The 23,205-nt window shown below is 33.2% G+C and overlaps 3 protein-coding genes across 3 annotated transcripts; 2 read left to right on the top strand and 1 right to left on the bottom strand.

Moving 5' to 3' along the window:
- Nucleotides 1-203: 203 nt before the first annotated feature.
- On the bottom strand, nucleotides 204-3,009 carry LOC133173885 (heat shock 70 kDa protein 12A-like). Its single transcript, XM_061308954.1, has 5 exons — nucleotides 2,989-3,009; nucleotides 2,238-2,519; nucleotides 1,905-2,144; nucleotides 1,462-1,585; nucleotides 204-1,207 (listed from the first exon to the last, which is right to left on the bottom strand). The coding sequence occupies exons 1-5, from the start codon at nucleotides 3,007-3,009 to the stop codon at nucleotides 204-206; spliced, it is 1,671 nt and encodes a 556-aa protein (XP_061164938.1).
- Nucleotides 3,010-4,774: 1,765 nt separating this feature from the next.
- Nucleotides 4,775-9,485, top strand: LOC133173886 (mucin-2-like). Its single transcript, XM_061308955.1, has 6 exons — nucleotides 4,775-4,811; nucleotides 4,912-7,057; nucleotides 8,762-8,842; nucleotides 8,949-9,077; nucleotides 9,188-9,262; nucleotides 9,387-9,485. Exons 1-6 carry the CDS (start codon nucleotides 4,775-4,777, stop codon nucleotides 9,439-9,441), a joined length of 2,523 nt encoding a protein of 840 aa, XP_061164939.1. The 3' UTR covers nucleotides 9,442-9,485.
- A 744-nt stretch (nucleotides 9,486-10,229) lies between these two features.
- Nucleotides 10,230-21,058, top strand: LOC133173156 (galectin-4-like). The gene is made up of 7 exons (XM_061308097.1): nucleotides 10,230-10,334; nucleotides 15,550-15,638; nucleotides 15,739-15,940; nucleotides 16,142-16,333; nucleotides 16,484-16,572; nucleotides 18,630-18,846; nucleotides 20,718-21,058. The coding sequence occupies exons 1-7, from the start codon at nucleotides 10,302-10,304 to the stop codon at nucleotides 20,832-20,834; spliced, it is 939 nt and encodes a 312-aa protein (XP_061164081.1). The 5' UTR covers nucleotides 10,230-10,301; the 3' UTR covers nucleotides 20,835-21,058.
- The last annotated feature ends 2,147 nt before the right edge of the window (nucleotides 21,059-23,205 follow it).

Raw genomic sequence — 23,205 nt, forward strand, 5'->3', positions numbered from 1 at the left:
CTCAAAAAACACAGGCAAATACATGCATTGTATAAAAAAAAATCAGCAAGTGGACCATACAAAATATTTTTTCTAACATAAACAAGAAATGTTTCTGTCCTATTTGGAATTCCTATCATTCAGTGGGGGAAAAACTGTAAAAATAAAAATCTCCAATGCAAAAATTTGAATACCTTCCCATCACATTTACTTTGTTATGGTAATCAAATCAAATAATCAAATACACATTCATCTTGTTTATTATTTTGATTGTCATACAGTTCTCCTTCAAATTCAGTTCCCGCTACTTTGAACCTAACTTTTCCCTTCACCTTCGAGGGCCATTCGCCTCCGGGAGGATACATTTTCATTTCACATAGTTTTTTGCAATATGGGTCATCCGTATACTGAGGGTTTTCTTCTTCAGACGAGAAAATATATATAACTATGGGCTCCTTGCGTTTAACAACCCTATCAGTCCCAAATTCATCAAACACTGGAATTTCCTTATAAGATTTATCGACCGTTACTCTTTCTCCCTTCTGGAACACAACCTTGAAGCAATCTTTCGCCATGGTGACTCCCCCTCTTTGATGTTTCTTTTCAATTTTGTGAGTTTCATCAAATTTTTTAAAAACGGCGAACCCATATGTACATTTACAAACCCTTTCAGTTATGAGAGATTCGTGTTGTCCAAAAAGTACTGCGCCATTTAAAACAGCCAGATCAGGATTGCCTGGGGTTATAATAGTGTATTTCGATTGATATTTCTCAAGCAAGTATCCTTTTACTCGGGCATCAACTGAAAATCCTCCGATGATCACAAGATGAGAAACTTGCTTACATATCTTAATTTTTTCTATTTCCGCAATTATGTTATCAATTTGCTCCAAAACTGGAGCTAAGAAACTTTTGTATTCTTCCTCTGATATTGTAACAGGTTGATCTGTCTCCGATCTACTTAATTTTTTTGAGACGTGTAAAATGAAATTTCCTTCTGACTTGCCATAACTTCTTTTCATAAATTCTATTTTCCTTTGGTGTTTTACATATTTTTTGGGCTCATTCTTGCGAAACATATCAATATTGTTGGCAAACTTTTTTTCTATTGTGTGCGTTAAACATTCATCAAGTGTTGTGCCACCACATGCTACCCCCATAGCTGGAATTAATTGTCGGATTTTGTTGTTCTGCAGCACTTCTTGAACTGTTATGTCAATAGTTCCACCTATAATACGAAATGTATATTAACTGGAATAATTTTACTGCACATATAAACCGAGTTCTGATTACATTAGGTAAACTTTAGAACATGTATATGATAAATTCATTCTTCAATCCTTCATTAAAAGTTCTCTATATATAGAAAATTTAGTTTGGTTAACAATAATATGACGTGAACCTAACCATTTATTGCAGAAAATGCTGTATGCATCGACTTCGAACTATTAGAAATGTGATGTTGCAATTAAAGAAACCCACCTCCTAAATCGACGAGGATAAATTTTGTCCCAGTAGGAACTTCCATTTTATTTTCATTCACAAACCACACAGCAGCCATTTCTGGTTCATATACCAAGGTTAGCTTCTTTCTAGGTATACCAGCCTGAAGTTTAAATGATGTAAATATACATTACATACATCTGCAGAATGACTTTATTTGTTATGTACTGGAGTAAAAAGAACATCACACATTCACCCACCTAACCATCCATATACTCATGTCGTTTACTTATTATTGAATTATTAGAAATTCAAATAATGAGTACACGACAATACTCATTGTTTTAATTTCTAATAATTCAATAATAAGTAATTGTAGCTTAAAAAGATTCAGAAGTTTCTGTTGCAACATGTTTGAACACGATCTATTTTACCATTTTATGAATCTGCATTTCTTTCTTATGTGGTCAAAATATATTAACCTCTTCAGCGGCTTTTCTCATAAAGTTCTTTGCCACATCTGACCAAATTGCAGGTACTGTTAACATCCAAGAAATAGTGCTTTCGTTTATATCGGATTCTCTGTCATTTTCTCTAATGGATGAAAGTGCTTGATTCTTCATATATTCAATGGCTCCTTTGAAAACAATTATTGCATTTACTTTTTTCGTATCTGTATGATCATTCAATTCCCACTGATTCCTTTCTTTCAAAAGCTTTTCCTAAAATTGATAAATTTTAATTAATAGTTTTAGCCAAGGAAAGTTAATTAATGTTTATACAGAGCATTATGAAATAGTTCACGTACCACTCACCTCTTCTTTTTTTAATTTCATTTTAAAACATTTGAAGAAGTACCAGTTTTCATGCTCATCCCTTGACTGGAGGTCTGCATACTTGTCTTCGCTCTTGTAGCCAAATGAATCAAACTCTAGTTTTTCATTGAATAATATGCATGTTGGAGTTTTGTGCCAATCTCTTCCCTCAGATATTATTGGCCATCTATTACACTCTATTTGTGCACCTGGGTAATTTTTTGCAATTGCAAATCCGGAGTAAGTGGTCCCAAAGTCTATGGCGACGACATAGTTTGACTTCTATTGGAGAAATCAATAAAAAGACCTATATTTTGTTTAAATATTCAAGACTAATGATATGCACTTAATCAAGTGTTTTGAGAGGTTCTTGAAAAAGACTTCAAAATAATCTACAACTTGGATTGCAATTTTTTTAACAATCATGTGATGCTGGCGGATGTCAAAATTTCATTACTGTACAAATTGCGTCAATAAATACCTAATAAAAACACTTTCATTACATGACTTAATACAAACGATATATTATATAGATATCTTCGAATTATTCTGTCTCTTTGTAAATGAAGTTATTATGTGGAGGAAATATTTTTTTTAAAAAATGCATGTTATTTTCATATAATTATCAAAATTTAAATTTTGTATTATTTTAACCTAAAAACTTAAAACTTACAGCAAGATAATTCTAATGTTGCAGGCTTAAATGACATTTTTTTGTGTGAATGTAAACTTAAAAAAATCAGGTACTTACTTCACTAAGTGCAAACGCCATTATTACTATTGTTTACTTTTTTAACACGAGGGTATTGCGTGTCATTTTATAGATATCATTCTCTTATCAAACAAAACTACCGGTAGTATTGACACACATAATCATAAATCATTTCAAAATAGGTAATGGAAAAAATGTTCTAGTGTTGCCCCATATGTTTTGTTTCGAGGGTGGTGGTGGTGTTGCTAGGTCTGGGCTCAGTTTGATTATTTCAAGGCCAAGGCAATGGTGCTACTGCATGTGGTACTTGTAATAGTCAATTTTTTATGAAATTATGGATTATATATAATACTCAAAATTGAAATTTCTAAATGTTTCACAACTAGTAAAGTTAGATATGCTCATATTTGATAAGCTAAAAAATACTAGTATTTCATTGCTTCAGAGTTCCAGTGAGATGCTGGACCAGATTTTATTCACAAGAAAATATCAGCTTTGATGCCTTCTTGTGCATTAATTTGATAACCCCGTTGTGCATGTCTAATCGGTTTAATATGCACATTGATTTAAAACAAGATCCATATTTGGTCAAATTAAGACGAGATGAACGAACAATGGGTTCATGCATAAAGGTGTAAGTGGTCTGAAGAACACGGAATAATGCTAGGGGAATCCCCAATTCGGAATTTTTATGGAAGTCTGGATAAAGTTAAAACAATCACAATTTAAGTCTCCTGTAATATGCTTTACATAAAAGATAAGGTGATATCGTTTCCCGTCTCCAGTGTTTAACTGGCGCATAAAAAAGTCACGTCTGTCATTGGCCCGAGTTGACCGTTACACTTACTCCACGGTTACGAGCTGGTGTCAACTACGCACTTCATATGCTTATGTTTAAAGATTTCACTTATAACATGCTATTGCTATGTTGCAATGTTTTTTCCCCAAAAATTTTCTTATACAGGGAAGATTTCACAGGGAAGATACTGTTCCCAACAGAATAACGATATTGATATAATAAGCAAAAGGCTAAAAGAATCAAAGACTGGTTAAGTTTTGATATGCATATGAATAAGAAATAACTTATAATTGTTATCTTGAAAAAAAAATGGCCAAAATAATGCAACAAATTGGATCATTAAAAATGTAAAGCATATAGTGCATTTTACCTGTGCCCCTTTTCAGGATAACACGCGCAAAACGAATTTAAAATAAGAAAGTTTTAACATAATTAATAGAATTGAATTTGACAAAAAATCTAGCTTTCTCTCACTGTTTTTACAGAGAGTACCGGTAAAAAGTTGCCGGATATTTACTACAGTGAAAATTTCAAAAGGAACGAAGAAGATAAAAGATACGATCATGATATATGAAATCTCATTCCCTGAGAGTGATCTTACGTAATGTTTTGTATGTACACTTAATTCATAATAAAAATGTATAAAAAATGGCATTAATATATTTTCCTGTCAAAAAATAATTAATTACAAATAAATTCTAAACTTTATGCGTTATAAGTATTCACAATAAACACTAAATCATCTTATTTATTTAATAGAGATACACATTCATAAAGGAGTTGGCGTAACTAATAAAATTATCTTAAGCGTATAAGCTATTTATACATATAAATACACATTATTCTGTGAAGTTCAAAGAAAACCTCGTAAATGTCAAGAAGGGATGTTGTTTTGTCTGGTCATTCTTGGGGGCTCGGTGGACGAGGGCGACCCTACTGACGTGGTGGCGATCACTGGTTGATGAAAAACTATAAAATAATAGCCTGTACCGAGGTCCAATGCATTCACTGCTTTAGTTTAGCACCATGGCGTGTTGGCTTACAACACTTTGTTTACTCTCTAGTAAGTTTATTTTGACATTTTCCCCATGTCTTTTCTATTTCTTTCTCAAAATTTCACAGTCTTTTTGATTTTGGTATCTTTTCTGTGCCTTCCTTTTCAGGTTTTGCTTGCATTTGGAGCGGTGTAATTCACACTGACTCCGATCTTGAAGTTGGTCACGGTATTACCTTGGACAACGTCGTCGACTCGACGAATGACGGTCTGGTGAATTTTCCTCAGGAAAATGTTACTTTACGAATCTCAGCAGAAACGAATGTTTCATCTACTTCATTAGAATCAGAAATCCATAGAAATGTTTCTGAAAATGTTACAGTTAATGAGAATATTCATGTCATTTCCAATGAAACTGAGGACCCATCTTCAAGTTCAGGATACTCCGATACAGTCAACAAATTAATTGTGTCTGTGAAAAACTTTGAAAATTTGATAGACGTGAACTCTACCGGAAGTGTTTCTATAGCTTCCGAGTCGACAAGAGATAACACCACTCAGACCTCGACAGAAATCAAGTCGACAGAGAAGTTCTCCTCACAAATCCCTTCTGATTCCCCTACACCCACACTAAGTTCAGTGACCAACTCTTCCCTCGTTGTCAAAGAATCGGTGACAGAGGCTGAACGAGTCAATTCGACTACTGCGTCGTCCAATATTGACGTTAACGACACAATTCTTCAGACGGCCCAGCCATCAAATACAGACGTTCAAACCACTGTTTCATCAAACAATTTGCTGATCACAAAAACTGAAGAGAACGGGGTTGTACTAGATGTTATATTGGATAATTTTACAACCACAACTTCTGCTGCAACAGACATTTCATCCTCTTCCTTTATCCAACCAAGCGCTGATTCAGGTCATGTACAAGATTTGAGAATGTTATCGAATTCAACCGATGGTTTTGATTTAATAATGGACAGTACAATTGACTCCTCTGTCGATATCGGTACTGTCAAAATGGAAGTCAATAGCACAGATCCTACTAAAATAACAAACGATATTGTCACTGTGACGAATGTCCTTGATACTGTCTCTATAGATGTCGCGTCTCTCAATTCAGGAACAAGTGGAACTCCACAAACTTCAACAGACAATGGTATAACACCAGTCTCTTCATCAACTGGACAATTCAAAGGTAATTCTCCAGGAATCACTGAGACTGTCACATTCGAAACAGCAAGACGAACAACTTCATCAACAGCCATCCCTTCCATCTCAGTTGAGACAGAAAATAACAGTGTAGGGTCTTCCGTATCAACAGCAATGGAATCTGTGTCAGAGACAACGACATCTATGGACAAAGTTATCAACCCTCAGATTCAAATCACAGAGCAGGTTACTTTACCAGCAGTCACTGCGTCTACAACCACGAGTAATAGTTTACAGGCAACAAACAAACCAACAGTCCTAATCACTGATTCCACACCTGAAACAACAAACAAACCAACAGTCTCAGTCACTGATTCCACACCTGTAATAACAAACAAACCAACAATCTCAGTCACTGATTCCACACCTGAAATATCAACAGAAAGTGTTTTACCTCCCATCCATATTAAATCAGTCTCAACAGAAACTGACGATCAAACTTCTACCCAAAACCAAATAGAGTCAACAAAAAATAGCGACAAAACCACGATGGTTAATGCAGAAACGACATCAGAAGTAGAGGGAACAAACTCCAATTTAAGAGCTACTACAGTAATAAGTCAACACCTGAAGACAACAAACAAAATGCAAGAGCCCCTGGAATCAACGACAGTCCCAAGTGGGTCATCTTTATTGTCTACAATAGAAACAGGGGTCTCGAGTATTGACATCGAAAATTCAACAATTTCTGGCTCTGAAGCAGCCTCTCTAATCGTGGAATCAACGGCAAAAGCAGGTGTAACAGGAGAAACAACAGAGGAAAACACAATACAAATGACAGTACAGTTACCTGGTATAAATACAGAGACAACTAAACCAGTGACAGGTACAATTAGGATGACAACAGCACAATCAACAACAGACAACAAAGTAGAACTATCTAGAGCAATGACAACAAGTAGGGTGACAACCAAGGTCGAGACTACAGTTCCAATGGCAACTGATCCAGTAAAAACAACAACAACAACAACAACGTCAACAACAACTCATGCTCCCTCAACAACAATAGTAAACACTACACCGAGGCCTTGTCCAGAGTACCAGTCAAAGTATAACCGTAACGATCTCATAGTGTCTACTGATCCAGAAGGGTGTGTCATGTGAGTACACACTGTTCATTTAAATATTTTTAAATATCCCTTGCTATATTTGGCAACTATTAGGAATATTTTTTTAATCTATTTCACAAGAATGAGAAAATCACAGTGCTTTATAAAGACCTGCAAGGATTTCACAATGTTCGGGCCATCATTAAAAATATCTTTGTTTCCCCTAACCCGACCCAAAAATCTCAAGTTGGGTCGGTAGGTAGGTAAATTATTTTTTTCCGACAGCAGGTTTGGGAATACATTCTGAAAAATTGAGTAATATCTTTATAAATAAGAAAGAACAAAAGAAACCAATTTTTAAACCGAATATCATACAAATGAAGCAACATGTATGGTAAATTAATTCACAAATATTATTCATTTGAACTTGTAAAATATCTCAGGCCAGCGTAAATTTATTGAAATCGAATATTTACAAAAAACACAAGATTCGCAAATTATGAACCATCGGACATTCGAGTACATTTTTCAAACCTACTATCATCTTCGAGTACTTACAGACAAAATGTCAAGGGCCTCGCGTGGCACAGTAATTCTAGTATTTCGTTTTGGAGTCATGACGTAATTCGGGAGCTAATTCTAAGTCACAGGTCCCGATGTGGGACTTGTAGAACGGTCAGTCGAATAAGACCATAAAAAACTTAGGTCCAGTGTCGGAGTATACATGTTGATGGCACGTAAAAGATCCCTTACTGATGCTTAATGATCAAAGGCCATAAGTGCCGAGTAAAAGTCTAAATTAGGAGCCCTCCACCGGCCCAACAAATTTTAAAGGTATTTTAAAGCAAAGAAACAACCTGTTTGCAAGGGCCTAACTAAAGAAAAATAAACTGGACGTTTCAGGAAGCCGTATCATAAGCACATTTTAAAGATTTCAACACTTTCTGGAAATAGTGTACATGTATAAACAATATATAATTCAACCAAACCATATCTAAAATGATTAAAGTTTCATATATCTAATTTTATAGTCACGGAGTCAATACCCCATAAATAAACGGAATAAAGAAACGACATCTGAATTATATTTATCAAATGAAATAATCATACAAAGACATATTTACAACCCCTATGGTCCTATGTAGTAAAAATAGGATCCTACATGAACTGTTTACTAGATCGAAATGAATCAAATGCAGTGAAATTTATTGATATGTATTCACAAGGAGCGCCCCTCATCTACTCATGAGGCAGGTTTTGCTATGCTTACTACGTACGTTAATTTAAGAAAACACATTTTTAAATACCATCTTAACACTCCTTAGTCATGGAACATTAATTCACGAGATGTCTCAAGAGTGTAGGATTCTAATAAGTTAAAGATATATAAGATTGATACGTCACCATTGTTTTACGAACACGAACTAACCCTCTGTGGCCACATGTTGTCGGCACCAAATGAGAGTAAAACAAAAGCCGCCGTTCTGATAAAAAATGGATTTTCGTGAAATTGTATTTTATAAATTGATAATAAAAAAAAATATTTAAATAATCTTATTAAAAAAACTTTTCAGTCGGCACGATTTAAGTGGGTCGGTCGCGTTAGGGGAAACAAAGGTATTTTTTATTTTGGCCTCATAAACAAAACATTACAACTCATATCTTGACCAATAAAAATGCATCATATAACTTTTCTATCTTGATCTGGCAATTAGTAGAATGAGGAGTATTGTACTGTTTTTGTTTTCTTCCTAGGATTGCCAAGATCGTGGACCTGCGAGGTCGTTTCAGAGGACCTAACAGGATGATCTGGAGGAAAATGCACGCGGGACTTCGGTATTTGTTAAAAACATTTTGAAAAATAATTCATTTTCCTTAGATACGCTCTCTTGATCCATATTTCGCGAGACTGCAATTACACTATTTTTTTTTTAATCTTTAGCGGACTGCGGTACCCAAGTGTCTCCTTTACGTACAGGGGCTCAGAAGACGCGGAGGATAAGTGTCAGATGCCAGTGAAATCTGTGGGACCTTATATTGTAGTGGACACCATTCCGGGACGTTGTCAAATGTAAGACCAACTATATAACAGTTAATTTATATAAAAATATACTTGTTCATTTAAATAATTTAATGAACTTTTCATCTTTCTAATTAATGTCGTATTTTTTCTTTGGACAGGGTGGTTGGTCTGCGGAGCGTGAGAGCACCTGTTAACACACCAGGAAAGAAGGGACAACAACAGCGGAGGTTTAGGTATAATTATACCCGGTACAATATTCTGAGGATTAAATCTATTATTGAAATAAAAGTGTGTGATAAATATAAAATAATGTTATGCGCGAAATGACAAGACTGTGTACATTTTTTCTTTTTCCAGATTTCGGCTAGTCATGCGTCCAGTCCTGGAGTACCTAGAGGGCACTCTACTGTGACAGGGCAGATGGACATTTAGAGGAAGAATATGGGCCTTGTTTTACATACGCATTTTGTTGAAATCCATACAAACAATAAACATTTTAATAATACGTATACTCAGTACTTTATTTTTTCATTTTGAATAATTTGTAAATAACATTAAGCTTAAGATGTGCATGTTCGAGTTCTGTACAAGCATAAAAATAAATAATTAGATGAGTAAAATAAAATTACATGAATAAGACCCCCCCCTCCCCGAAAAAACGTATTTCCTTCAGAGTGCAAAAAAACAAACAAACAAACATTACTAAAAAGGGTACTATATAGAGACAAAATGCATCGATGTCTCTCTTTGCACTAGACAAACTGTTACTTAATAATTAAATCTGTTTGGGGTGTTAAAAATAATTGGGAAAACATAAATGGGTCAAATTTTCTTGGCTGAAGAAACTGTACTCTGAAGGAAAGCCATCCGTTTTCCTCAAATATTTCTTTGGGTACTTGGACAAGACTGAAGTCTTTATTTGTCACAAAAGATGTTGAGTGGGTCAGTGGGTATATCCCCCCCCCCCCCCAAGGATCCACCCATGTGGAGGTGATCGAATTTCAACCGAATCCAAACACACCTCTTAGAATCTGAGTTAGTTGTAGTTAAGATATAGAACGTTCTGCTTCTTTCGTTAAATCGATTTTGTCCGCTGTCCACAGATGAGGACTTTTCCGATGTATATGATAACTCTCGAGACTTTCCGAACACATTAATATGAAATAAAACGAAAGTAGAATCTGTCCCTTTTCAAGGAAAACGTCATAGAATTAGAAAATCTAGGGCAGCTGGAGAAAGAATTGGAATACTGCGTATTTCCCAGTTTACAATATGACACAAACAATAGGAAGAGTTGATAACCCGGTATGTATGAAATCTGTATATTAGATGTCATGCTCTCTTAGCTGTCTAAGTACCTAAACCTCCCAAGAGCTGGTTATTGCGTCGATTAAAGTGATATCGGAGAAGATTCGAGTTTGTTGATATTTTGGCGGGCCATGTTTGAGGATTTTCTAAAATTGTGTTTATAATCTTGTAAATTTTCACATTATTTTCCATTTACTTAAAATAAATTGAATTGAATTGAAAATTTACTTATTTGAATCATTTTTTGAACTTTACAGAATTCAACAGCTGTTAAAAATTTACATGAAAAAAGTAATTTGAATATAGTGGAAAATGAAATACATTTTTTTTTATAGATTAATAGAATATAGATTGTCGTTTCTACAAAGAAAAAAGAATCAAAATTCTAAATGAAGCACAAAAACATAATACAAATTTTAAAAACTTAGATAGTAAACAAAAATATTTTTGGATCATTAGGCCAAAGTAAAAAATAGGTTTGTTTCCCCTAACGTGACCGACCCACTTAAATCGTGCCGACTGAAAAGTTTTTTAATAAGATTATTCAAATATTTATTTTTATTGTTTATCAACTTTATAAAATACAATTTCATCAAAATTCGTTTTTTATCAGAACGGCGGCTTTTGTTTTACTCTCATTTGGCGCCCACTGCATGTGGCCACAGAGGGTTATTTAGTGTTATAAAACAACGGCGATGTATCAATCCTAATACATCTTTAACTTATTAGAATCCTACATTCTTGAAACATTTCGTGAATTAAATATACCATGACTAAGGAGTGTTAAGATGGTATTTACAAATGTGTCTTCTAAAATAAACGTACATAGTAATTTAAGCATGACAAAGCCTACCTCATGAGCAGATGACGGGCCCACTTTGTGTATGCATATCAATAAATTTCACTGCATTTCATTCGTTTCGATCTTAAAAAAAAAAAAAAACGCTTCATGTATGATTCTATTTTTACTATATAGGACCATAGGAGTTGTAAATACATCTTACCAAACTGTATAATTATTTCATCTTAATAAATATAGTTCGGATGTCGTTTCTTCATTCCTTTTATTTATGGGGTAAACTTCGTGACTAAAACATTAGATAAATGAAACTTTAATCATTTTAGATATGGTTTGGTTGAATTCAGTATTGTTTATACAGGTACACTCTTTTCAAATAGTGTTGAAATCTTTAAAGTTGGCTTATGGTACGGCTTCCTGATACGTCCACTGTATTTTTCTTTTCTTTAGTTGGGCCCTTGAAAATAGGTTGTTTCTTTGCTTTAAAATACCTTTAAAATTGCTGGGTCGACAACATTTGAACATCTGCCTGGTAGAGGGCTCCTAATTTAGACTTTTTCTTGGCACTTATGGCCATTGATCATAAAGCATCAGTAAGGAATCTTTTTCATGCCAACATCTACATGTATACTGTGACACTACATGGCCCTACGTTTTTTACGGTCTCATTCGACTGACCAGTTTCCATGCCCCACGTCGGGACCTGTGACTTAATTAGAATAAGCTTCTGAATTACGTCATGACTCCAAAACGAAACACTAGAATTACTGCGCCACGCAAGGCCCTCGTCATTTTATCTGTGTAAGCACTAGAAGATGGTAGGTTTGAAAAAAATATACTCGGAGGGCCAATGATTGGGTATTTGCGAATCTTGTCTTTTTGTATAAAATCAATTTCAATAAATTTACGCTGGCCTGATCAGTTCAAATGAATAATATATGTGAATTAATTTACCATACATGTTGCTTTTAAATTTTATTTGTTTGATATTCGGTTTAAAAATCGATTTCTTTTGTTCTTTCTTATTTATAGAGATATTATTCAATTTTCAGAATGTATTTTCAAAACTGCTGTAAAAAAAAAAAATTATTTATATACCTACCTACTCAACTTGAAATTTTAGGGTCGGGTTAGGGGAAACAAAGATATTTTTAATGATGGCCTTACATGTGAAAATATTAATGTCTTACTTCAACTGCACCTCTGTAATAATTTAATATTTACATAATGTGAAACACAACAACTTGCTTAGTATGTAATTTTACTTTTACACAATTTTATTTTGTCTCCTTATTGATAACTGCCTTTTTATTATATTTCAACAGTGAAATACTGTGATTTATTTATTGAATAAAAGTGATATTCTCTCACAGTGTGAAAGGATACCAAAGTGATATTCTGTCACAGTGTGAAAGGATATCAAAGTAAGTAAAAAATAATTTCTGGCCTGTCATAAGATACAGATAGTAACTAAACTATCTTGATAGAGACTAAAACTGCCAGTTTCTTCCCAATTATGTTGCTAAAAGGAATGTTACAATTTTTTCAATCTCACAACTGCAAAGCTAAGATGTCTCAACCGCTCAACTATGATGTCATGGCCTATGACACTGTGTTAAGAATAGACAGAGGCAAAGGGAAAATCAAAGAAAATGTAATAAACAAAAACATTGAATATCCTATGCATTCATTTCGATCATATTTAGTTTCATTAACTTACAAGCCGAAACTCTATGCATCTTGCTTTTATTCTCATTCCGCTAATAACTCACATGCACTTGTTTTGTATATGGGGTTACCCCCTTCTTTTTCTTTCCACAAGGTACCTAACTCAATTTCAGGCACCCCTGCTTCAAGCTCATATTTTGTTAATATATCAATCATCAACCTACTTTAAAATGACATTGTTCGCTTCGAGAGACTTTTTCCTTGTCAAATAAATTGTTTCAGACATCTCTGGTCAAGCCTCTTTATTGTAAACCACTTACATTAATATCCCTCGAAAATTACCTCGATACATATTATTGTAAGAAAAAGAAAGGGGTGACCCCAATATACGAAACAAGTGCCTGTGTAATAACTTCTTGATTCTTCAACACGTCTTTTTCTTTTTAATGATATTTGTTTTTTGATGTACAGTAATTTTTTTGTAGCTGTAGTAGAAAATTTGATGCAATACATAAATGTAGAAAATTACTAGAACAGATCTGAAGTCAATATACTTGATATGATTGAAAAGATCAAGGTATTGTTATGATGGCTGCTAATATGAATTCGTTTTTTAACGTTAATGGTTACACATCATGAAGTGCATAGTGGACATAACGACTTCTTTTCTTTTCTTTGGTAAAAAAATGCTTGATAATGATAGGAATAGATAGCGGTGTGTAAATGTAAAAGAGGAATTCTTCTGTGTGCAGAGTTTAAGGTGCTTCAGAAGTCTTAATTATACCTTGTACAAAATTATGTACATTGTACATACAAACTTAATTGAGTGAATCTAAGCCTTATGCTATGGTGGCATATTTCTGCCATGTGACTTGTCAGATAATTATGTCAACTTGTCAGATACATATGTTGACTTGTCAGAGAGGGCTGGGACGATATATCGAGATATCTATAATATCGATTATGTGTGAGGACGATACGCATATCAATACGTATGAAGAAATATCGAAATATCGCAAAAAAATCTGAATTATGTTTTTCTTTGTTTACTTAACATTTTGGGTTTAATTTATAAAATAAATATGCTAAATATGAAATGCATTTATAATTAATACCACTTGTGTAAAATAATTTTGTTTTACAACAGATATACAACTTATTTGAATAAATTATTCTTATTTTTGAAGACAGGTTTTGTTCATTTCAATACAAAAAAGACATTTTATGATCAATTCAACATATTGTGATACATATTGTATCGTGGCTCAAATATAGTGATACGTATTGATATAGAAAAAGTTGTATCGTTTCATCCCTATTGTCAGATATTTATGTTCACTTGTCAGATAATGATCTTCATGTCTAGGAACTCTGTACATGTATCTTGATATTTAAGCTTGTTAATGCAACTAACTGATACATGTATCTGACAAGTCAGTATAATTTTCTGATAAGTTGACATAATTATCAGACAAGTTGACTAGTGTCAACTTGTCAGATGATGATGTCAACTTGTTGGATGTTTTGTTAACTTGTCAGTTAAATATGTTGATTTGTTGTATTTAAATGTCAACTTGTCAGATAATTAGGAAGACTTGTCAGATCCTATTGTCGACTTGTCATTAAAATATGATGTCTACTGAATGGCACACACTGGACATGGATACATTTTCATGTTGAGTTTTTAAACAAGTGAATAAATGACAAGTCGACAAAAAGATCTGACAAGTAAACACAATTATCTGACAAGTCGACATAATTATCTGACAAGTCTACATAGTAATCTGACAAGTGGTGGCGGAAATATGCCACCATACTTATGCCAAAACAATTATATGTTTGTTTCCTGTAACATTAAAAAAAAAAAAAAATCAAAGGGTCAGTTGGCAGGGAACTTTTTTTCAAATTTTTTTTTTAATGAAGGAGATCACTCATGAAACACCCAATATTGTCAGAAACGAACTCAAAAATGCATGAAAATATGATAGATGATACAATTTTAAAAATAATGATTATTAGCTTTGCCTTGCCAGGTATAAAATTTACTAATCAGTTATCATCCTGTACCTGGTCACTTAGTGGTGTTCCAATCATTGATTATAATCGAAAATCAGTTGATTGCTGGCATAATCCAAGCACTCGATTACAAAATTTCTATTCTGATTAATCGGGTTATTTATTTTATTTTACAAGCGTAATAGTTTTTAAGCCGAATTTTCCAGCTGCGACTTGTCTATTAACTTATTTGTGCATCGCAATGGCACAGACAAACATACATTTTATTCATACCCGGGTAACAACGCTCATTCCTAGAACGTACTTTGGATTCTACAAAATGAATGATGAACCAGATGGACTAGATAGAACGTTCTATCATTAAAATATATTATCCTAAGGACTAGGGCTTGTCCAGAGATACAGTTAGATTATTCTACCTACAGCTGGACCACCACAAAAAGTAGTTATTCACCCATTCTTTCCATTTAATAAACTAAATGGACAGACTTTGTAAATGTCCGATTATAATTGATAATTAGTTAGTTACAATAGCCTGATCATCGATTATGAAATTCTTACCGATTCCCATCACTATGGTCACTACAAAACTGTGTAACTAATATGTTTCAGCCATATTGTTACACCCCAACCTAAGCCAACAAAACCCTCAAGTTTTAGATCTTTTCTTTACAGCCAACAGAGTGAAGTGACACAGTAACATCTCCAGTTTTACTTTTGTTATTGTAGCTCTTGCCATTTGATGGAGACATACCAGGGGGGCTTCAGTCAGGAAAACAAGTCTTCATTCAAGGAAGTATTCCCTACACAGCTGATGGGTAATTTACCCCCTGTCTTTCAATAACATTAAGCTTATTAAAATTATATTTTTATTTTCTAATTGGATATAACTCTTGACTTGTTTACCTTTTTTGTCAGATTTGCCATTAATTTTAAATGTGGGAGTGGTGACAGTGCAGACATAGCCTTTCACTTCAATCCACGTGTCAGCCAGAACTGTGTTGTACGGAACACATTACAGAATGGCCATTGGCAGAAGGAGGAGAGACATGGCGGAATGCCATTTCAAAAAGAAAAACCATTTGAAATCATCTTTTTGGTTCAGGACAGTCACTTCAAGGTATATTTTATGAAAGGTGCAAGTTGAAATAAAATGTGATATGCACATGAGATGTAAAATTTAAAATAAATAATTTGTAGATTAGGACACAAGGAAACTTTCTGATATTTTTTTTGCATGTTTGCTTTATTTTTTTTTTCACCATTAGTTAAATCATTACACATATCATGTAAGTTTGTAGTAATTGTCATTGAAATAAAGGTAGCAGTGAATGGGAAACATTTCACAGAATATCAACACAGAATCCCATTGCACAGAATACAAAGACTTCAGATTCCACCAGGTGCATCCATTTTCTTCATCAGATATGATGCTCCTTATTCACCACCCAGTTTGAGCTACCCTTCAAATGCCAGCTATCCTTCACAGATGCCAGCTCCTATCTACAACCCCGTGAGTTGTACATTATTTCTTTATAAAATTAATTGATATTTAGCACCACTGTAACTTAGTTCCTTTGGACGATTTTTTATTGTAACTTTATTGTATTTAGATGAATCACTAGAGAATGCTCTATGCTCTAACCATGTTTGTATGTTTCAGCCCATCCCATACCTAGGCCTGATTCCCCCTTGTGGACTTCAAGTGGGCAGACTCATCCTAATTTCTGGAATAACCAGAGCAGTAGACAGGTGCTATATATATGATCTCAGTAGACAGGTGCTATATATATATAAGATCTCAGTAGACAGGTGCTATATATATAAGGTCTTAGTAGACAGGTGCTATATATATAAGATCTTAGTAGACAGGTGCTATATATGTAAGATCTCAGTAGACAGGTGCTATATATATATATGATCTCAGTAGACAGGTGCTATATATATAAGATCTCAGTAGACTGGTGCTATATATGTAAGATCTCAGTAGACAGGTGCTATATATATAAGATCTCAATAGACAGGTGCTATATATGTAAGATCTCAGTAGACAGGTGCTCTATATATAAGATCTCAGTAGACAGGTGCTCTATATATAAGATCTCAGTAGACAGGTGCTATATATATATAAGATCTCAGTAGACAGGTGCTATATATAAGATCTCAGTAGACAGGTGCTATATATATAAGATCTCAGTAGACAGGTGCTCTATATATAAGGTCTTAGTAGACAGGTGCTATATATATCTCAGTAGACAGGTGCTATATATGTAAGATCTCAGTAGACAGGTGCTATATATATAAGATCTCAGTAGACAGGTGCTATAGATATAAGGTCTTAGTAGACAGGTGTTATATATACAAGATCTCTTTCACAGGTGCTCTATATATAAGATCTTAGTAGACAGGTGCTATATATATAAGATCTCAGTACACAGGTGCTCTATATTTAAGATCTCAGTAGACAGGTGCTCTATATATAAGGTCTTAGTAGACAGGTGCTATATATATCTCAGTAGACAGGTGCTATATATATAAGATCTCAGTAGACAGGTGCTATATATATAAGATCTCAGTAGACTGGTGCTATATATATATAAGATCTCAGTAGACAGGTGCTATATATATATAAGATCTCAGTAGACAGGTGCTATATATATATAAGATCTCAGTAGACAGGTGCTATATATGTAAGATCTCAGTAGACAGGTGCTATAGATATAAGGTCTTAGTAGACAGGTGCTATATATGTAAGATCTCAGTAGACAGGTGCTATATATATAAGATCTCAGTAGACTGGTGCTATATATGTAAGATCTCAGTAGACAGGTGCTATATATATAAGATCTCAGTAGACAGGTGCTCTATATATAAGATCTCAGTAGACAGGTGCTCTATATATAAGGTCTTAGTAGACAGGTGCTATATATATCTCAGTAGACAGGTGCTATATATATAAGATCTCAGTAGACTGGTGCTATATATATATAAGATCTCAGTAGACAGGTGCTATATATATAAGATCTCAGTAGACTGGTGCTATATATATATAAGATCTCAGTAGACAGGTGCTATATAATATGTAAGATCTCAGTAGACAGGTGCTATAGATATAAGGTCTTAGTAGACAGGTGCTATATATGTAAGATCTCAGTAGACAGGTGCTATATATATAAGATCTCAGTAGACAGGTGCTATATATATAAGATCTCAGTAGACAGGTGCTATATATGTAAGATCTCAGTAGACAGGTGCTATATATATAAGATCTCAGTAGACAGGTGCTATATATGTAAGATCTCAGTAGACAGGTGCTATATATATAAGATCTCAGTAGACAGGTGCTATATATATATGATCTCAGTAGACAGGTGCTATATATATAAGATCTCAGTAGACAGGTGCTATATATATAAGATCTCAGTAGACTGGTGCTATATATATAAGATCTCTATGATAAATTAATTTCTGATCAGGTAAAAAACATGAATGAAACATACTGTTGCTTGACCTCAAAAATGTACATTCATGTATCAGTAGAACAGAACACACAATAGGAGGTACCCAAGTTTAGAAATCTCTACTTTTCTTCCATTAGAGATGTAATTAAAATCTTTTGATTCAAGTTTTAGGAAGTAACTGTCCCAAGGGCAAGGGTGTGGTCAGAACAGATGATCAAGGTTTTACTAGGGAATAAATAGGAAAAATCTTTAAAAGTCTAGATCTTTATCTCAAAAACAGCAGGACCATGATTACTTGGGTGAGCATTGCGGCCCAGGAGCCTCTTATTATATGAATTTTTTTGAAAGGTTCACAATAAACATCCAGGAAAGCCCAGCAGGAGCCAGTGACATAGCATTTCACTTTGATGTCAGATTTAACTGCGGAAATTGTGTGAATGAGATTATTCGCAACAGTTTGAGCGGAGGAACCTGGGGGTCAGAGGAGAGACATAAGCCATATTTCCCCTTCAGACCACAGGCCAATTTTGACTTGATGATTCTTTGTGATCCTCATGCATTTAAAGTAAGTCATATTTGCATGTTCTATTGGAAACAGACATTTTGGCTTTAATACCCAGAAGTAGCATAGCGTAGAATGATGTACTTGTCTCTGGTTAAATTTCACTGCATTTTGTATTTTCATGTCTTGGAAAAAACAACGAAGCTAAGTCCAACACTGAACAAGAAGTATTAATTTTAACAAGTTATTTTTTAAAATCAGAAATGCATGCATTTATATTTCTGTTGTCTGTAGTCCATTTTTAAACCACACAGTTTACCTGTACTGTCACCTTTACACTTTGTATGCTGTTAAAAATGTGTAAAAAATAATAAAAAAAAATACACAGGTGCAAATAAAATACATCTGCAGTATAATAAAAAGTAACTTCTACATGTAATACAGTATAGTTTATTTCACAATATTTACATTTCCAAATATTTTTCCTTAAGATTCTTTGCAAATTAGAAAAAGTTCACATGTAATACAGTATAGTTTATTTCACAATATTTACATTTCCAAATATTTTTCCTTAAGATTCTTTGAAAATTAGAAAAAGTTCACGTTCTCATGAACTACCATGGAATATGAGTAAGAATATTTCCATTGTGATGTAATTGGAGTAAAAATATAGTGCAATTTTTTTTTTCAAAAATGATTGTTGAATAACAAAAATATATGGCAAGTCATCAGAAAATAATGTATAAAATATAAGATATGAATTTAATTTTTTGAGAATTCCTGAGGTATATAAACTACAGTGCTTCATGCCTGCATATTTATCATGAAGTGCTAACGAAATATGCCTGTGTGAAGCATCATAGTTCGATCATGTCCTCATGAATTCTCAAAAATCAAATTCACTGATCTGTTTACTCTTACGATTTCGTATTTTGTACAGATTTTGAGTCCAAAATACGTCTCACGTTTTGCTATTATAAAAATACGGAAATTGGAAATCCGTCCGTTTGGATTTTAGCTGTTAATTTTAGTTATGATCTGTCTTAGTTTGACACTTTTTAATCGCTAAAAAATGAGATAGATTTCAAACACTTAAGTGATGTCAGGTTGCCAAATCGCAGTGTTTTCAAAAAATGACAGACACCCTTCGCAAGAAAGCAATTTCTGATGTTTTTCTTTGTTATTAAACCATGTTTTGGTAATCAGAATGCACATATACTTGTTCTCTAGTAATATATGTAAAATCGATGGAAAGTGAAATCTTACGGGCAAATGCCAAATCTCACTGACAAATCTAATAAAAAATACTCAGAGTCAACAAGATGGGTAAACAGGTCTGAATTCATATCGTAAAGAGACACCCTGACGGAAAAATTGACAAAAGTAGAATTTTGCAAGATACATGCAAATTTTATTCGATTCTTGAAAGTGTTAGGTTTCAGAAAATTACAGGTTTCAGAACCTAAAAAATCTATTTTTATGGAGAAAAATAAAAGTAAAAATAATTTTAGTTTGCTCCAACACAAAAATATTGCTTCACCTCTTCCTCTTTAAGGTATGCATGCACAGAAAAGTTGAAGTTATCATGGGGTCAATTCCATAGATGTAAATGTTGGATGACCAAGTATTTTGATATAATCTTCATAAAAGATGATCAGAACTTATTCCTCACTTCTGATTGTTCCAATTCAATGTTGTTTACAAGTTTCATGCTAAAAATAAGACGCATGACCTTGACATTGTTGACAATAACCTCGCCATAGATACATGTACAACTTTTCTTTTTCCGGTACTTACATTTTGCAGTCTTTTCTTGCTTTTACCATGCAGTTGAGATTTCAAAACTCTGCCTTATTCATATTTCTCGTAAATCTTTAGCTTTATATATATATATATATATATATATATATATATATATAGTTAATTATACACAGGTTGCCATAGATGGGAAACACTTCATTGAGTACCAGCACCGTCTGCAGCCTTTAGGGCGTTTTCAGTATCTTGGTATCCTTGGTGATATCAAGGTCACACAGATCCGATTTCAGTGATCAGCAGAAGAGACCTTGCTAATGATCAAGTACAGTCCAAAGAAATGGTGATGAATTCTCCACAAAATCAGTCAAAATTTAGTACATGCTAGTTCATTTTGATTGACAATTTAAGATCATTTTGCAACTTCATTTTAGTCATTTAAATCTAGCAGATTATAATATTGCTTCCTTGTCCTTCTTGCTTTTTCCATGTTTAACCACATTGACCTTTACGTTAATTATACATGTATAATGGTTTATTGGATTTTGTCTGCATGTTAAAAGATTTTTTTGCTTATTTGTATTGTCATTTCTTGCCATGATATAACTCTAACCATTTCTGCCATTGATTACTGTGTAACCTTTTCTTGAACTTTGTATATGGGACCATCATCAAACATAATATCATGTAGCTGTCTCAATGTTATGTTGAAACAAAACTATTATTAAAGTAAGATTTGAAAATATTTTATCAAATTTTAAATATAATGTTTGATTTTTATATATAGTATTATATACATATAAATGTAAGTAGTGAGATACTTTATTGCATTTCTTATGTTTTCTAAAGTAGAAAGGCTGTGACAAAGTGGACATTGTACTTTTATATTAATTTTATTATTAATGGCATTTTATTTCTGCAATGCTAATTAATTTTGTTTTGTATATTCATAAAATACATGAAACACTGGTGTAGAGGCATTCTACTGCGGTAATTGATTATAGAAGTGTTTTTTATCTGTTGGAATACTTTAGCTACATGTAGGTTGTAAGAATTGGATTTTTCTATAGAAAAGCTAATTATGATTTCTTTAAGTTTTATGATAATGAACTTTCATTATTTGCTGTAATGAATCATAGACACGGAGCAGCGTATGCATTGAAACAATGGTCTTCGTCTATTTGTCTAAACAACTTCTCAAAATGCTACTCATCCTAGTTTTTTCTGATTGAGATGAATTTTTAAACTGCAGTGGTCTACTTCATAAAGATACATGTTTTAAATTTCAATTAAAGTTCTTGATGTAGATACTAAAATTAAATAAATAAAATTTAATTTTATCTTTTTAAAATGCTACTCCTTTTGAGGATTTAATTGATTTGAATAAAAATTGTGCAATGTAAATGTACATTCATGTGGATACAATTTTTCTTTACATGCAAATTTGACTGAATTTCAATAAAGCTTATTAACGAGGTTCGCTCCTGAGCTTTTGAGCAGATTTTTATCTTAACCTATATTTCAAAAATTCTGCATAATGTTTTAATTCTTACAATAAATTTGGATTCTACAATGCCAATTTAACTATATTCAGTTAAAACTACACGATTAAATTCCATACCAAAAGCATTAACTGAGGAACTATATTTTGTGGCGGAAGGTTTTCTTAGAAGAAAATGATCATTTTTTCTCTTTCAAAGTATTCAAAGTATGTTAAGTTTGGATTCCTTTTTTTACATGCAGTCTGCACACATAGTTATTTTGTGCAGTGGACTGTTTTATACTGGTCCTAAATTATCTATTAGATAAACTGTCATGAATTCTATCATCATATTTGATAAATATAGCAAATATTTTGTGAAAATGAAGAAAAAAAAATAGTCCTAATTTAAGCTTAAAATTAGCACTATTTTAGTTATATCTAAAAATTAACATCACAGACCCTCACTTTCAATTTTCTTTTCTGAATATATACGATACTTTTAACCATTAATCTTAAATTCAGTAAAATGTCATTACTTTCAGATGATTTTTTTGCTTGTTAAATTTTTAATGCCAGAAAAATGAAAATGTTATAGTGCAAAAAAGTCAAATAATTGAACATGCGGAGTAATTTGAAAATTTCTTCATTGTCACAAATTTTAATGTGTCTATTTCAGATGAAATAAGACTGTTTTTGTTCCCATAATTTATTTGAACAAAAAATATTGGAGGAAAAACTTTAAAAATTGATTTATGTGCAAGACGTATTTACAGTGCAAAAAGGTCAAACTAAATGCTCTGTAGCGCCAAAGGAAGTGCATTGACCCCCATTTTTATACCCCCCGCAAACGAAGTTTAGGGGGGGTATATTGGAATCGGCATGTCCGTCTGTCTGTCCGTCTGTCTGTCCGTCTGTCCGTCTGTCTGTAGACGAGATTTTGTCCGGACCATTTCTTGGAAACTGTTGGAAGGATTTGTCTGAAAATTTGTACACTTATTATTCACCATATGAAGGTGTGCACCTGGTATTTTCATTATGATTGGATAATTATTTTGCATTTTACAGGTGTTTTTTTCATTTTTATTATGAGGTTTTGTCTGGATCTGTTCCCAGAGACTATTGCATAGATTTGTATGAAAATTTGTACACTTATTATTTACCATATGAAGATGTGCACCTGGTAT

This window comes from Saccostrea echinata, unplaced genomic scaffold (genome assembly GCF_033153115.1).
Source record: "Saccostrea echinata isolate AGI-Se365-2 ecotype Australia unplaced genomic scaffold, CSIRO_AGI_Sech_v1 ptg000056l, whole genome shotgun sequence".
In the NCBI taxonomy this organism is placed as follows: Eukaryota; Metazoa; Mollusca; class Bivalvia; order Ostreida; family Ostreidae; genus Saccostrea; species Saccostrea echinata.

Coding starts and splice junctions, on each gene's coding strand:
- LOC133173885 (XM_061308954.1), bottom strand. CDS start 3,009: ATGGCGTTTGCACTTAGTGAA. Junction 2,520..2,988: donor TGGCGTTTGCACTTAGTGAA/GTAAGTACCTGA, acceptor TTTCTCCAATAG/AAGTCAAACTATGTCGTCGC. Junction 1,586..1,904: donor TGAGAAAAGCCGCTGAAGAG/GTTAATATATTT, acceptor TTTAAACTTCAG/GCTGGTATACCTAGAAAGAA.
- LOC133173886 (XM_061308955.1), top strand. CDS start 4,775: ATGGCGTGTTGGCTTACAACACTTTGTTTACTCTCTA. Junction 7,058..8,761: donor GATCCAGAAGGGTGTGTCAT/GTGAGTACACAC, acceptor TTTTCTTCCTAG/GATTGCCAAGATCGTGGACC. Junction 8,843..8,948: donor AAAATGCACGCGGGACTTCG/GTATTTGTTAAA, acceptor TTTAATCTTTAG/CGGACTGCGGTACCCAAGTG.
- LOC133173156 (XM_061308097.1), top strand. CDS start 10,302: ATGACACAAACAATAGGAAGAGTTGATAACCCG. Junction 15,941..16,141: donor TTCAGGACAGTCACTTCAAG/GTATATTTTATG, acceptor ATTGAAATAAAG/GTAGCAGTGAATGGGAAACA. Junction 16,573..18,629: donor ATAACCAGAGCAGTAGACAG/GTGCTATATATA, acceptor TTTTTTTGAAAG/GTTCACAATAAACATCCAGG.